This window comes from Talpa occidentalis, unplaced genomic scaffold (genome assembly GCF_014898055.3).
Source record: "Talpa occidentalis isolate TD23 unplaced genomic scaffold, MPIMG_talOcc4v2.1 talOcc4.8, whole genome shotgun sequence".
Lineage (NCBI taxonomy): Eukaryota > Metazoa > Chordata > Mammalia > Eulipotyphla > Talpidae > Talpa > Talpa occidentalis.
In genome coordinates, this window is record NW_023605194.1 from 92,646,382 (window position 1) to 92,661,453 (window position 15,072).

Here is a 15,072-nt window from a genome sequence, read left to right on the forward strand (position 1 = left end):
TAATTATTTTCTTGGTTTGTAGACTAAAATTGGCGCAGAGTCTAAAATGCTAAAAGATACCCAACTGTAAGTTGAAAAGCATATGAATAAATGTCTAAATATTTGCTTATTAAAATTTACCTTTCAGAAAAGCCACAGCATGTATTTTTAGAATACATGCTTCTTTCTTCACTACGGCTCCATTTAAGTACCAAAATTTTTCCGGTAATTTTTTTACCAATCGCACATTCACAGGATAAGTTATTGGAAATTTCAGAAGGGCCCACGTTAAACATTCACATCACTTTATGCTGTAATGGGAGGTCAAAGCTTCCCTGCATTTCTTCAGTTCATCTTTCTGGGCAAATATTACCAAATGGCAACAAAAGCTATATTTACTTCCTCATTCTCCATGCACTTTTTATTATTATTTTACTAATGTTCAGTATTATTTAAATACTATTTAAGTGGCATTTTGTCAATATCCAGCAATCAGAAGTTTTCACATAAAGACCATTACTTTTTGGATAGGTTTGAAAAATCAAGCAATTTGATGAAATTATCCTCATATTGCTGGAGGGGAAACATCAGGCAGCCCTGAGTGACCACACACACCCCATCTTCCTTGGTCCCTGAAGAGACAAGAAGTTCTTCCCACTGCTTTATATAGAAAAAGAAAATATCTCAACCTAAATGAAATACCTTGAAGATAAATTATATTTGGGGAGGGCGGAGGGAATCATATTTTTATAAGAAGAGATGCAAAAACACCTTCACTTAAATTATTCATACAATCCCCAGAAAAGCCCTATGAGATTGAAACTGGCACATAGTAACTTACCCAAATTGTAGTTAGTAAGTAGCAGTTCCCAAACTCAAATGTGGGGCTCAGGCAGTCCATTTTCAGCTATTTCATGTGCATTTTGGCCTTACTGGTTATAAGCACATCGCCAGGAGTGATTTATTTAATAAGATCCTTCCCATTTTGACTGCTCACTCTTAAATAAAAGGCAAAATGAAAAAGGACCCACCAGGGAGAGCAGGGGGAAGACCCCTGCTTCTTCTAAGGTCACCTGACTCTGAGCAGTCATAGAAAAGAGCAAGAAATCAATTGGAGGTGGAGAGAGAGGGAAGAATGGAAAAATCAAGAAATGCTGTTCACTTTCCCAACTGCCAAGAGCTCACCCCAACTGTCAGGTGGTGTCACCCCCATATCCCATAGTCCTCCTTCTTTTTCTCTACCCTTCCTCTTTTATTCCACCTTTCTTCTTTCTTTTTCCTCTCTGTGAAATAACATCTTTATCATTTAGTAATCATTCAGTATTGAAAATATTCTCTCTCTTAAAGATCCATGGTGCTTTCAATGGCAATTTTATAAAAGATGAAAAAAATTGGGACGCTGTTTCTGATGAAAATTATGATTTAATTTTGCAGGGTATTCAGGTAAAAGGATTTACACAGTGGGTAGAAGATATAGAAAGAATTTATTTTGCTTTATAATTATCTGACTTGGCTAAAAGGTAGAACAACTAGCATGGTTAGTGGTAGTCACTAACACGTTATCACCTGGTACATGTTCATGTAGTGGTGGTGCATCCCAAGTCCACCGATCTAGAGACTTCATTTACCAGCCTTTGGAGTTAGTTGTGGTCATGTGACTGTATTGGTGTAACAAATATGTCTTTTTAGGTCACATCCAAAAAGTGCATTGGGTACGTGGACAAGAAGGTAGACTTCATAATGTCAGTTTCAATTCTGCAGGTGTGGAGAACATTGTACGAGATCCAAAACACAAGAGAAAGACTCTGGGTCCTTGAATGACCACATGGAGCACAATTACTTCAGGGCTATTATGTGAAGTCTAAATTAACATCTATTCTCTCTCAATACTTTATTCGGGGACTTCTTGGTGATAGCCATTTAGCTAACTAACCCAGTCCCTGTTTGCTCATATCAGTTCACTTAAAGAGCAGAAAGTAACTATCCTGTTTTCATAACCAAATAGAAAATGATGAATAATTTATACATCTCATATATGATCTCCTTTAAATACAGTTTTCTCTGGCAGGCTATTGCTAGGAGATGGAAGGTAGCTAAGGAGTTTTTAAAATGCAATCGTTTGTTCTTGACTGATACACAAATCAGAAGACAGGAGATAACTCTTTGGAAAAATTGAGGAGCCTGGCTTGGATCTTCCCAGTTCTCCATGTGAGGAATATCACCCTCAGGCAGAGTATAAAGAACTTTTTCTCGTGGCAGCAAGGGGTTAAGACGCAATCTGTGAAGCTGTCCACAGCCTCTGCAGCACAAGTTCAATCCCCGGGCGGCCAGGGAACAACCCACATGGTACAGCAGACCTCTCCTGTGTTGCCCACTGCTCCCCTCAGCAGTGTATTTCAGTCAGCCTGCCTGTTCTGTTCCCCACTCTGTCTCTGGTGAATCCTCTCACCCCCATAACTGCTGGCCTGTACCCCAGCTCTTGTATGTATAAATAAATATATCTTTTTTTTTCATACCTAACTCACTGGTTTATTTTAAAGATCACATAAGAAAATGCTTTAAAACTGCTACATGAAACATAAATGAGACCACATCATAAGTCTTCTTTTGATCAAATTTGTTATTATAATTAAGTTGTTTGATAAAAAAGAAATATGGAAAATCTTCTATTATATTTTCATTACTCAGAATTAATAATTAAAATTAGGAGATAAATGTTTTATTTATTTTTATTTATTTTTTTAAATTTTATTTTTATATTCCCCATACAATTGCAACCCCCTTATTTTGACCCCAATCCCGCCTTTCCCTGCCCCCCACCCCCCATAGAGTGTCTCTGGTTCATAGTTGTTTGTTGATTTCGATTTTTTCTTTCTTATAGTTATTCTTTTTCCTTTTTCTTGTTTAAGTTTTCTAGATTCCTGCTATGAGTGAGACCATCCGGTATTTTTCTTTTTCTTTCTGGCTTATTTTGAATAAATATTTCTTTAAAAAAAAAAAAGTAGGCTTGATAAGGTCAAATGAGTTGATTAGCTTTGCACCATAGAAGTTGGAAAATGGAACACTAACAAGAGAATATATGAGCAAGGTCAACATTTCTGACCATCATAGCTTATCGTTTTAACATCTAAACAAAATTACCTCCCAGTAAGATAGCTAATGAGAGAGAACAGAAGAATTCAATCCTACAATGTAAGTTAGGAGACCTACTGATTTGAACTAAACCTCCTATTTATTTTAGTTGCTCTGGACCAGGGCCCAAAAACTGTTTCACTTATTTTTTATTTTTTTAAAGATTTATTTATTTATGCATACAAGAGCTGGGGCACAGGCCAGAGGTATGGGTGGGGGAGTGTGAGAGGGCTCACCAGAGACAGAGTGGGGAACAGAACAGGCAGATTGACCGAAGTACACTGCTGAGGGGAGCAGCAGGTGAGTCAGGACAGGTCTGCTGCGCCATGTGAATTGTTCCCTGGCTGGCCAAGGGATCGAACTCATGCCACAGAGGTTGTAGAAGCTTCATAGGTTGCATCTTAACCTCTTGCGCCACCAGGGAGGCCCCAAAAACTGTTTTATAAAGGACTAGACAGTGAATAGTTTAGTCTTTGCAGCCTGTAAGTTCTCTATTGAACTATTCAACATTGCTGTTGTGACACAAAAATGGCAATAGATGACACTCGACCATGAATGTCAGTGTTCCAGTGAACATTTATTATGAACACTAAGTGTTGATTTTCATATAATTTTCACATGTCACAAAATGTTATTCTTTATTTGTTCTAGTCATTGAAAAATATAAAAATCATTCTTAGCTACAAAAACAAGTTTGCTGAGCCATAAGCTAGTGGCTAGAGAGATAGAGAACATAATAATTATATGATAATCTTTAAAATAATTCAAGAATATATAAGGAGTATACCTAATTGCTTTATGTAAGAAGATTTTCAACAAGTCTATCTAACAACAGTTTTAAATTATTTGGGAATCCATTCCAATGGCATGGATGGTAACTGTTCTATATTTGAGAACATGCTACGCTAAGTCCAAGATGCTGATCAATGAATGGAGATCACCACCCACAATGACATTTACTAACAAAGATTGTGTCTAGAGTTCATAACCTTTTTTCTTAAACTCACTGTCTTCTATTTAAAGTGTCATTGTAGGAAGATGAGAAACAGAACTAAGGGGGGAGATGGAGAAATTGATAGAAGAGAAGGAAAACAGTAAACTGGTCATTGAAAAGATAAGGGTTACAGAACTTAAGAATTATGTTTATAAGACTGTAAATGATTCATGTGGGCATCTTTTAAGAGCTAGTCTACATCCTAGAAACATATTGACCCTAGGAGGATAAGAGAAATGTGAATAAAGGAATGCCTTGGTAAAAATTCCATTACGGGGCTTCCCCGGTGGCGCAGCGGTTGAGCGCTGGGTTGCGAAGCTGCCTGCAGCCTCTGCAGCCTCCCCAGCTGCTCCCCGCCACCGGAGGAGGGTCCCACATGGCGCGCAGACCTCTCCTGCCGCCCGCTGCTCCCCTCAGCAGTGTACTTGGGTCCTTCTGCCTGCTCTGCTCCCTGCTCTGGCTCTGGTGAATTCTCTCGCCCTCCCGTGCTTCTGACTGTACCCAGTGCATGTATAAACCAAACAAACAAATAAAATAAATAAATAAATTTTTAAAAAACGCCTCTATTAAAAAAAATAAATAAAAAAAAATCCATTACGACCATGTGTCACTTAATAATGGATACCCTTCCTGAGAAATGCTTCCTTATCCAATTTCATGTGTTTTCAAATATCAGGGTGTAACTGTGTAGGTCTAGATGGCACAGCCTACCACATAGTCCGGTGATATGATCCAGTCTCTGAGGACCACCATTGTATATGTTGTCCATTGTGGATCCCATTAAGTGGCACATGACTGTTTTGCCCTAGGATTCCACTGAGTAAATCCTTAAGAATGCGCCATATAACTCTGCTACAATTACAGTGCATGTAAAAGGATGTCTATCTCACATTCTTATAGGTATACTTAGCAGATTTTGTTACCAAGTTAAAAAATGCCTCATGTTCTTGGATTTGTGTCAGGAAAGGCCCTTCTCTATCAGATCTCTCCAGGATCATGGGATTTATGAGCAATTCTTAATAAAGTACTTTTTCATAAATTTCCTATCAAAGTTTTGAAGATTAGTTGAATAATTATAAGCAGTGTAATTGAAACATGTAAAGGATATTTAAGAGTTTATTTTTCTATAAAGATAAGAGTATATTTGAGTAATTATGGGATGAGGGGGCTAACTTTCTTTAAAAAATAAAACCCTGCATTACCACCAAGAAGTTTCCATAAGCTTTCTTTTATCCCATTCTAGAAATAGGTAATGATAGTGTTTATTCTGTGTTTTTCCCCTGAGACCCTTTTCAGATCAGCCACATTCACAGTGTTCTGCATTTATTGTTAACAGCTTTTCAAGACCTACAAGATGATGTTGAATATTACACACTTTTTTGGAATTCTGTTACCTCAAATGAATCTCTCAAAATCCTCCCAGATGTAAACTCTCATGTCATTGGCCACTTAAATCCAAACACAGAGTATCGGATTTTTATCTCTGCATTCAATGGAGTTCACAGCATCAACAGAGAAGTACTTCAAGCAAGCACTTATGATGGGGGTGAGTCCAGATTTCAAGGGATGCTCAGCTCCAGAGATGCGAATGAAATTGATTGATTCTTGCCGAGGTTGAGATCAGTCATCCCTCCATTATAAAATTTCCGGTGTTGGAGGGAAGGGGGTCCGGGCTAAAATGCTTAAGTGCTCACTGTCATCAAGTGGCAGATCAATAAGTGATCCCATTGAGACAGCGGCACAGGCTCTAATAATGGAATATTAGCCCAGTCTGTTCCTGTTCTTTGCAGTGGATGCTTAGTTTGGAGCTGAGTTCACATCAATAAGTGGTGACATTTAGAAACATTTTTTTTTAAGAGTTGCTTGCTCTTAGAAGCAATATGCTTTTCAAAACGACAGCCAAACACAGTGAGGGTCCTGTCTGAGTCACCAGAAATGGTAGGTGGAAGTTCAGTCACTGAGAAAAATTGCCTCTGACTCATTTCTAAGCCAGTTAGCAAGGGGGAGGAAGCAATGGAAGCAACTTGTGAATCTGAAATGTGTTTGGAATGGTCTTTCTAATCTTTTTGGCTTTATAAAGTCTCATTATAAACATTATAATATCATTACCTCCCAAGCAAGTGTTCCAGGTCATTAGCAGAGCACTTTAAGTATGGAACCCATTTCCCTTTGTGGTGCCAAAGGTCGACACCTTTTGTTTATAAAATAGAATAGATCACAAGGACAATTTTTCAACTAGTTAAGATGGGTTCTTATGATAAAAATAGGTCTTTGCATAGTTATTTCTGACATGCTTGAATAATTGTGTAATTTAACGCCAAGCAAGATTTTTTTTCTAATGTTAGATTTCATCATTACCTATGGTAATCAACATTCAAAATCATTTACATAATGACAATATTGCATTATTGCTTCATATTGCTTGAGTTACAAGCTAGTAACATCAAATGATTTTTCACGTTCCACCAGCCTCAATGTATTTGAGTTTCATTTTTTGCTTAAGGAGCAAATTTCCTTTCCTTTTTTTTTTTCCCCTGGGAGGTATGGACTGAAAGGATGGGAAAAAGAGACAAATAATAGATATGTGTTAGTGGTGCAGGTGGGTGAATAATTTATCATCATATCCCACTGGTCACGTAGTATTGAAGATTAGCACTATGCTGGTGGTATAAAGCATTTTACCACCAATTCTTATGGTTTCTAACTGAGAATATAATAAGCCAATTTACAGAGAACTACAGACTGTGATAACTTCATCAGAGGAAAGCAGATAAGCAAAGAACCCTTGCTAAACTGAAAGACTAATCTGCATTTGGTTTAACAAGTGCTTTTTCAGAGACAGCTGGAGTTTATTCAGTTTCTTCCTTTAATTCTAGAGCCTCAGGGCATGCTTCCTCCAGAGGTTGTCATCATCAACAGTACAGCTGTACGTGTCATCTGGACATCTCCTTCAAACCCAAATGGTGTTGTCACTGAATATTCTGTCTATGTAAATAATAAGCTCTACAAGACTGGAATGAATGTGCCTGGGCCTTTCACTCAGAGAGACCTGTCTCCCTTCACTATCTATGACATTCAGGTTAAAACACTGTTTTTTGATTGTTAAGCTCATGGGTATGTTAAATAAAACATGTCGGGCTACGTCTCTAAGTGGATATCTTCTATCTTGGGTACAGATTATATATATCATGGGGTGGGGGAGCAAAAAAAGAGGGAAATTAATCAGAATTAAATCTGTTTGTTATGGCAAACACTTGAGTCCCTAGAAAGATGTTAATGGTGATACAGAAATGATGGTGATGATATTCTCGCTGGCAAAATGAGGCAGATCACATATTTCCAATAAATCTTGCCAAGCAGTTTGCCTTTCTCCTGGCTTTTTCATGGATCAAAATCAGAATCAGTCTATGAATGTGGAGACAATCTCTCTGTTCCTAATTTTTACTAATTTAATAACTTCAGGGAAGTCATGTGCCCTCACTTGCAGTCTCTGGCCTCTTTTGTAAGCAATATAGACTAGGGGACTTAAAATGTTTTATTTACCTCTAACATCCTGTGTTCCTGAATGCAGCCAGAAAAGTTAAATGGAAGACAAAAATTATTAAAAGATTTTCCCTGAGGAAGAAAGAAATATATCAGTTGATCTGTTCATATCTGACTGTCACCTATGTGAGATCAGTTGTGTTTGAATTTTTTTGCCCTTGGACCTCTTTGAGAATCTGATAAAATCAGTGTTCCCTTCCATAGAAAAACATGTATGTGCTTTTATGACAAAAGTTAACATTTTGAGAGTGCATTGACTGTCTCAGTTCTCACAGACCCCTTTGGGAACAATTGACCTTAAAGAAGAAAAAATATAGTGGATACTAAAGCATGGAAGACAAGGAACTTATCCTCAAAGTGCTAGAAATCCTGTCAGTGTTCTAAGATAGAAAAGAGAACACAGCCAAAATTATTGATTATAATTATCAATTATTGATTATAAACAGTGTTCCAGAAGTCAGGGTTTACAGAAAAGGATTGCAAGTTAATAAACTGTGCTACATCTGAAATTCATAAAAGCTTTGTAAATAATTTTCAGAAAATATTAAGCACAGAAATTTTACCCACAGAAACATTTTACTGACTCCCCGTTCATTTAGTAGTGCTACCTTCCTCAGTTTCCCACTCCCATTCCCTCCCCACCCCCAACATTTGAATTATCTGGCACAACCAATGTTTCTTCCATTACTAGACCTGACTTCTGAGAAAATGAAATAAAGAGATTCTGTGAAGAAAGGTGCATTAATGACTTCTCCTTATACTCCATGATTTCCACGACCCCACTGAGTTACCTTAGCATGGAGCATCTAGACTCGTGTTTAGACCCCTGAGTCTTAGAGTGAATCCATGTATACATCCACTTGATTCTAGATCAAATTATGCAATGAAAATAACATTAAAAATTATTGCAACTATAGCTTTCTGAATAAGATATGAAGCATAGGAAGATGATTGAACATTTGCTGTATTATCCTATTGGGGCTCTGGCAGAGAAAGTGGGATCCTCAAAAGGCATGAGGTTCATTTACTTTAAGGACTCAAAACACAATCTTGGGGTAAGATCATAGAGCACCATGTGCACAGGTACAGCTCCAGCTTTCTGACCATGGCGCAAGAGTTGACATTGAGGTGTTTTGGTCATGTTCTAAAAGGAAGATTGCACTCATACCTACTGGTTTGAGTCTAGGGTACCTAAGAAGAGTGCATTTTGACCAGATTAGGGGACATTGAAACAGATAAGAAGATAAAAGATCACATTAGAATTTCTTTCTTAAATTTCATCATTAGTGAGTGAGATGTTCCTTTTCTTGATAACTAACTTGGTTTCTGTGAAACTATTTGCAGCCTGGGAATACTGCGCTTTTAAGAGAGTTGTTGCTAAAAATTTGACTATCAAATCTAAGTGATTTTTAATTAGCTATGTCAAAGATGATTTAGCTACATTTAAAATATGCACTTAGGGCCTCCCCGGTGGCGCAGCGGTTGAGCGCTGGGTTGCGAAGCTGCCCGCGGCCTCTGCGGCGCCGGTTCGATCCCCGGCTGCTCCCCGGCCACCGGAGGAGGGTCCCACATGGCGCGCAGACCTCTCCTGCCGCCCGCTGCTCCCCTCAGCAGTGTACTTCGGTCCTTCTGCCTGCTCTGCTCCCCGCTCTGGCTCTGGTGAATTCTCTCACCCTCCCGCGCTTCTGACTGTACCCAGTGCATGTATAAACAAAAAAACAAACAAACAAATAAAATAAATAAATAAAGCATGCCTCTATAAAAAAAAAAAAATAAAAAATAAAATAAAATATGCACTTAATTGATATGTCTAATATTTTAAAATTAAGATTCTCTATGCTAACCCCCTCTGCAAAAGCCCCAGTGATTTTAAAGCAGACACCTAAGTATCTCCTTTTTTGAGTGGATTCTTTTAAATGCCCTTTTTAAAGGAAATAATGGTCTCAATTTTTTATTCAGCTTTATCTCTTTTAATAGAACTATGGTAAACCTTTTAATTTGTTTTTCATTTCCATTATATAATATAGCTAGTAGCATTGAAATATGTATGCCCCAAAGATAGGGATAACACCAGTAAGAATGAGAAAATTTCTGACACTCTTCTGTGAAGTCAAAATAAAAGCTATCTGGAGAAACATTTTAATACATCTAAGTAACCTAGAACTTATAGCTATGCTTAATATTTAAATAATAAGGCAATCGGGTCCATTAAAGCCCAAAGCAAATCTTTCAAATCTTACCAGTTGGATCATTTCCTAATTTCTCTGACCCTCATTTGCAAACTTAGAAAAATGGACTTTGTGAACTTGATTTAATTATTTGCACACATATTACATAATAAATGCAATGAGGTGATTTTGAGTTATCATATAATCAGATATTTCCCAGTATGTATGAAGTTTTATTATCATTAATTCTTTTATAGTGAGTGTATTTTAAGTCCATCTGCCTTAAGAGGGTTTACTGTGACATACTCAAAGTGGAGGGCCTTGACAATGTTTAATATCTGCTAAATATCACTTGATGGCATATATACAAATACTTGATGGCATAAATAAATAACACAATTTAAAAAGCATTATAGACTATAACCAAGATGAAAATGCATACATTTTGCAAAAATAAAATATGATGTAAAAAATATATAAAATAAAATAAAATTGCTCAAAAAAAAAACATTATAAAAATATGCCTCAACTTTCATGGGCCTACCTCTCATGAATAAAGTAACATAGCTACTAACTACAATCAGAAGCACATTTGTCTGTCCTCAGCTGCCAGGGGAAATACAGAGAACCATTTCACTTAAAGCTCAGTATTGTATTTAAGATTCATCAGTATCTCACTTCCCTCCTCCGTTTATGTATTAGATGCTGACAGCAAATTAGCATTGGAAAAAATACAGTCCCTCTCTGGTTTACCCTTTAATTGAGAGCAGAATGATGGTGTGGCGTGGCCGTTCCTCCAGCAAGCGTCTGTACATCCATTTGTCTCTCCTCCCTCTTGCTGGAGGTGTTCCTTTTGTGTTACTAATGCTTGATGAACCGATTTCTAATCTTTAGTTATTCCACCCTCCTCAGTTTTTATTCAGATTAGGTGGCAGAATTAAAGCGGTGAATGATGATTTTCTGCTGTGATTAAGGTAAAAATACAATTGCAGCTGGAACAAATGGATATAAAATAGCTCAGCCATATTGGAAGGCTTCTTGAGATCTCATTTTTCTTCCATTAGACATTAGCATTTGGGCTATTTGTTGTAAAGTGTCAGGACTTCCAGAAGATATCATCATTACACTACCTGGTTATAGATCTGGAGAGCAGTAGGCTGCGATAACCTATTATGCTTGCAAACTGTCACCTAGGTATCTTCCATTCCTTAACAGTGCTCTGAGTAGATTAATACGTCTGTCTCCTTCTGAGTGGTTGGAACCAGAGACGACACATCACCATTTTAATCACTAAATCAATTGTCCTGAGCCCAGTTCTGCTCTCTGCTCTGAGCTTGTCCCACTGGAGTCAATTAACATCAAAAATTAATATTTATTAAGCCCCAAGAGGCTACAGAGAACTGTAAGAGACTCATATGAAATGAGGGTGAGTGGGGTACAATCCAGGGGCAGTCTGTATTTCAAAAATAGTTGCATTTCTTCTTCCCTAAACCAATTTTGCAGGGTGAAGTCTGCACAAAATATGCCTGTGTGAGAAGCAATGGAACACAAATCAGCACTGTGGAAGACATGCCAAGCGGAGTGCCAACGCCCACAATTGGTGGCATCACTTCAAGGTATAAATTTCTGTTAATCTAAAGATATCTGATCATAAGCAATGCAAATAAAAATCAAAGCTATCACCCCAGCCATGCAAGCTCATTTAATAAGTTACCACACGTATGTATATAAATCAAATTTTCAAAATTATTAGGTGTTGATCTTTGCTGCCATATGCCCTGGCATCTAAGTGTTGATTTCCCTGATTGCCCAGCTTTAGTTCCCATTTCTTAATAATCTGTGAACAAATGCTTAAATGCCAGAAAGAGTTCCTTTATTTAAATGTGTCCTTCAGTGAATCCTTTTGTGAAGCAAAGAGTACGATTTTAACTAGAACGACTACCTTCTAACTTAATCTCTTTGGAAAAAAATTAGATTTACATATATCGGTTTGCCCTAAGCTAGAAATATCTGTAAAATAAATACAGGAGATAGTCCTTGGGAAACCATTGCCAATTTTATCAGATTCTTGGTAGAATCCATTTATTTCATTTTTATTTTTTGTTTTGCAATCTTTTGTTGTTGATACGTGATCACAGTTTTAAAGTGAGTCTTTATGCAATTTAAAATTAGCAAGACAATTTAGTATGATATCCCAAGCCAACATTGAGATAATAATTACCCCCCTACATTCAGTTGATTCTGGAGAAAGAAAATGTGTGTGTCTCCACAACATACTTTTGCCCTGCACACACATATACAGAGGCACGTATACACATGCACATTGACTAAAATAATCGATCTATTATAAAATATTTTAGTACTAAATATTCCTTTATGCCATTGAAATTTCTAGGGCTTTTAAAAATTAAAAATCATTTCAAAAATATCCATATTGATTTTGGGAACTAAAGATTAAAATAATTTGAAAACCCCAAGTTATTGGATTCTTAGCTGTCCAGGATAAAAATGTTATCTTGTCTTCTTGAGGATGTCATCTATCAAACACATAATAAATACTTTCCTAATTTCAGATGTGCTAATTAATTGATAACCCCCTCAGAAGATTGCCCTACCCATCCACAGCATTGCATACTATAGAAAGGATAAATGGGGAGAGAGGCAGCAAAAACCTTATTCTTTCAGCAGATACATTTGTAGCTTTAATCATGGAAGAGGCAAAAGGAATACAAAGTATATGGCATGGTTCTAAATTTTGAAAGGTCTTAGTGATTTTGTTAGTCACTATCCTAACAAATATTTATAGAACAATGTGAAAAACATCATAATAGAGGTTTATAATGTGCAAGAACATAAAAAGAAAAATACTAAACTCTACCCAGGGTCATCTGTGAAGGCATCACAAAAGATGTGATGCTGGACTTCAGATATAAAGAACACAAGGCAGCCTCATGTAGGTGGGTGAGTGTTGTCAAATTTCTAATCTGTTAGCACCCCTGTGATTCAGACCCTAGTGAATGGCATGTGGAATGTATCTTTGAGAATAGATACATTCTTTGTGGCCACAAAGAATCTGTAGACTTTATAAGAAATTAACAAATACCAATATTAGTCTGTGTCTCTGGGATATTTTTCTTCCTTTAATGATATTCTTGTAAATGATAATAGGAAAAACATTGCTCAATTATATAGTTAAGTATTGTTTATCCCCAACTATTAATTGATGACAAAAACATGAAAAACTGTTAACAGGAAGAAAGAAAAGCAAAGGAAATGACAGAAGAGAGATTGCAGCACAATTTTGAAGGTTGTATTTGGCCAGAAGATAATCTAGTGCGATAGAAAAATTTGCAAGGTGTTGCTTGGTAGAGGAAGATAATGACACAAACAAACCATTTTGCCCTGCAGAACCTGGAATTCTGAGAATTTGTAAGCTTTAAAGTTTGTAAAGAAGAGGAAGTTGAGGTAAAGTTCAAAATGGAAATCATGGGATTAGATGAACATCTGGAAAAAGTGGTTGGAACCTGTAATTACTCAGGATTCTCCAGGACAACAGAACCAATAACCCAAGACCCCAAAAACCTGGAGCTGGTGGAGTCCCAGTGCTAGTCTACAGGTTTGAGCATCAGGGTAGACAAGGGAAGCCCCATGCTAGACCTGAATGCAATGTCTTAGCTCAAATAGTCAAGTAGGGAGAGGGAATTCTCCCTTCCTCCACCTTTTTGTTCTAGTCAGACCCAGAACAAATTGGATGATGTCCACCTACATCGGGAGGGCAATCTGCTTCACTGAGTCCACTGATTCAAGTGCTAACTTCATCAGAAACACCCTAGCAGATGCATCCAGAAATAACATTACGCCTACATCTGGGCACACTGCAGCCTACTCACATACACATAAATGGCAGAGTTCAATGTCCCCTCCCTACATGCTGTGCACCCAGTTGTCTATGTCTCTTCCTCCTTATGGCTTTTAACACCCTTAGGAGATCAGGAGGGTGTTCTCTGGAGGAGCTGAAGAGAGGGACACAGGAATTAGGGTTACTATGTGTAATGGAGCATGGGAATGAGGGGCAGAGGAAAAATCATGAGAAAGTGGAATAATTCAATAGACATAGAGACCATGCAGGGTGCAGAGTAAGATGTACACTAACCCCAGAGAGATAAAAACAATTATTTCTGTCTGCGAAGCAAAAGCAGGATACTTGAAAAGAAGAATTTCAAAGGGGGACAGGACTTCATGAAAAATTCTAAGTGTGGAACCTGAATTAAAACTTAGGAAGATATTTAAGGGAATATCTCTCACAGTGCAATGAAAAGCAAAGACATCGAGGAAAAAAAGAAATTATTATGAAAATTAGAAAAAATCCAACATATGAAATATTCAGATAATCAGAGTTCCAAAAATAGATTACCAAGGAAAAAGAGGGGGGGAATCATCCAAGAAAGATAACCAAAGTTACCAAAGTCAGTGTGGGTGAAAGGATTAGGTAGATTAGAAAGGACTAGGTGATTGGCAAAGGAGCATTTAAGGGGCTAGCCTCAGAACATTCCAGAACACCAGATTGACAAAAGCAAAAAGGACAGATCATATGCATGCTGCATAGGGAATCTGAATGATATCATCAGGCTTATGAGCAGAACATCTATTGTTAGAAATCAATGGAACGATGACTTCAAAATTCTAAGTAAGACAACTTTCATCTTAGATCCCATACTCACATATCAATTAAGTGTGGGATTAAAATAAATGATATATAAGTCACGTGAAGAAAAGAAAATATAGATTCTATTAAAAACTGACATAGATGTGAAAGAGCAGCCTAATTTTAGTAACTTCTGAAAAGATTCTGGTTTTCCTGAATTTTTTAAAAGTATTGTTTTAATTTATATACAGTAAAAAATACTTTTTGCGCTCCGCAGTTCTGAATGTTGAGAAATACATTCACATTCTTCTTTTTTTTTAAAGATTTTATTTATTTGTACAAGAACTGGGGTGTAAGTCAGAGGCACGGGAGGGTGAGAGAATACACCAGAGACAAGAGTGGGGAGCAGAACAGGCAGTCGGACCGAAGACACTGCTGAGGCAGGAGGAGTCTGCCACGCCACGTGGTTTTCTCCCTGGCTGGCTGGGAATCGAACCCACACTGCAGAGGCTGCAGACATCTTCACAGCATGGCACTCAATCCGCTGCACCACCTGGGAGGCTCTACATTCACATTCAGTATTGTTGTGTCTTGGTAAATGAACCCTTTTA

The 15,072-nt window shown here is 37.4% G+C and overlaps 1 protein-coding gene across 1 annotated transcript in view; it reads left to right on the forward strand.

Moving 5' to 3' along the window:
• The window catches only part of USH2A (usherin), a 635,462-nt gene that overhangs the window by 444,661 nt on the left and 175,729 nt on the right, over positions 1 to 15,072 (forward strand). The window contains 3 exon segments of the mRNA XM_037497740.2: positions 5,442 to 5,651; positions 6,982 to 7,184; positions 11,320 to 11,432. Of these exon segments, the coding sequence (XP_037353637.1) occupies positions 5,442 to 5,651; positions 6,982 to 7,184; positions 11,320 to 11,432 (526 nt within the window).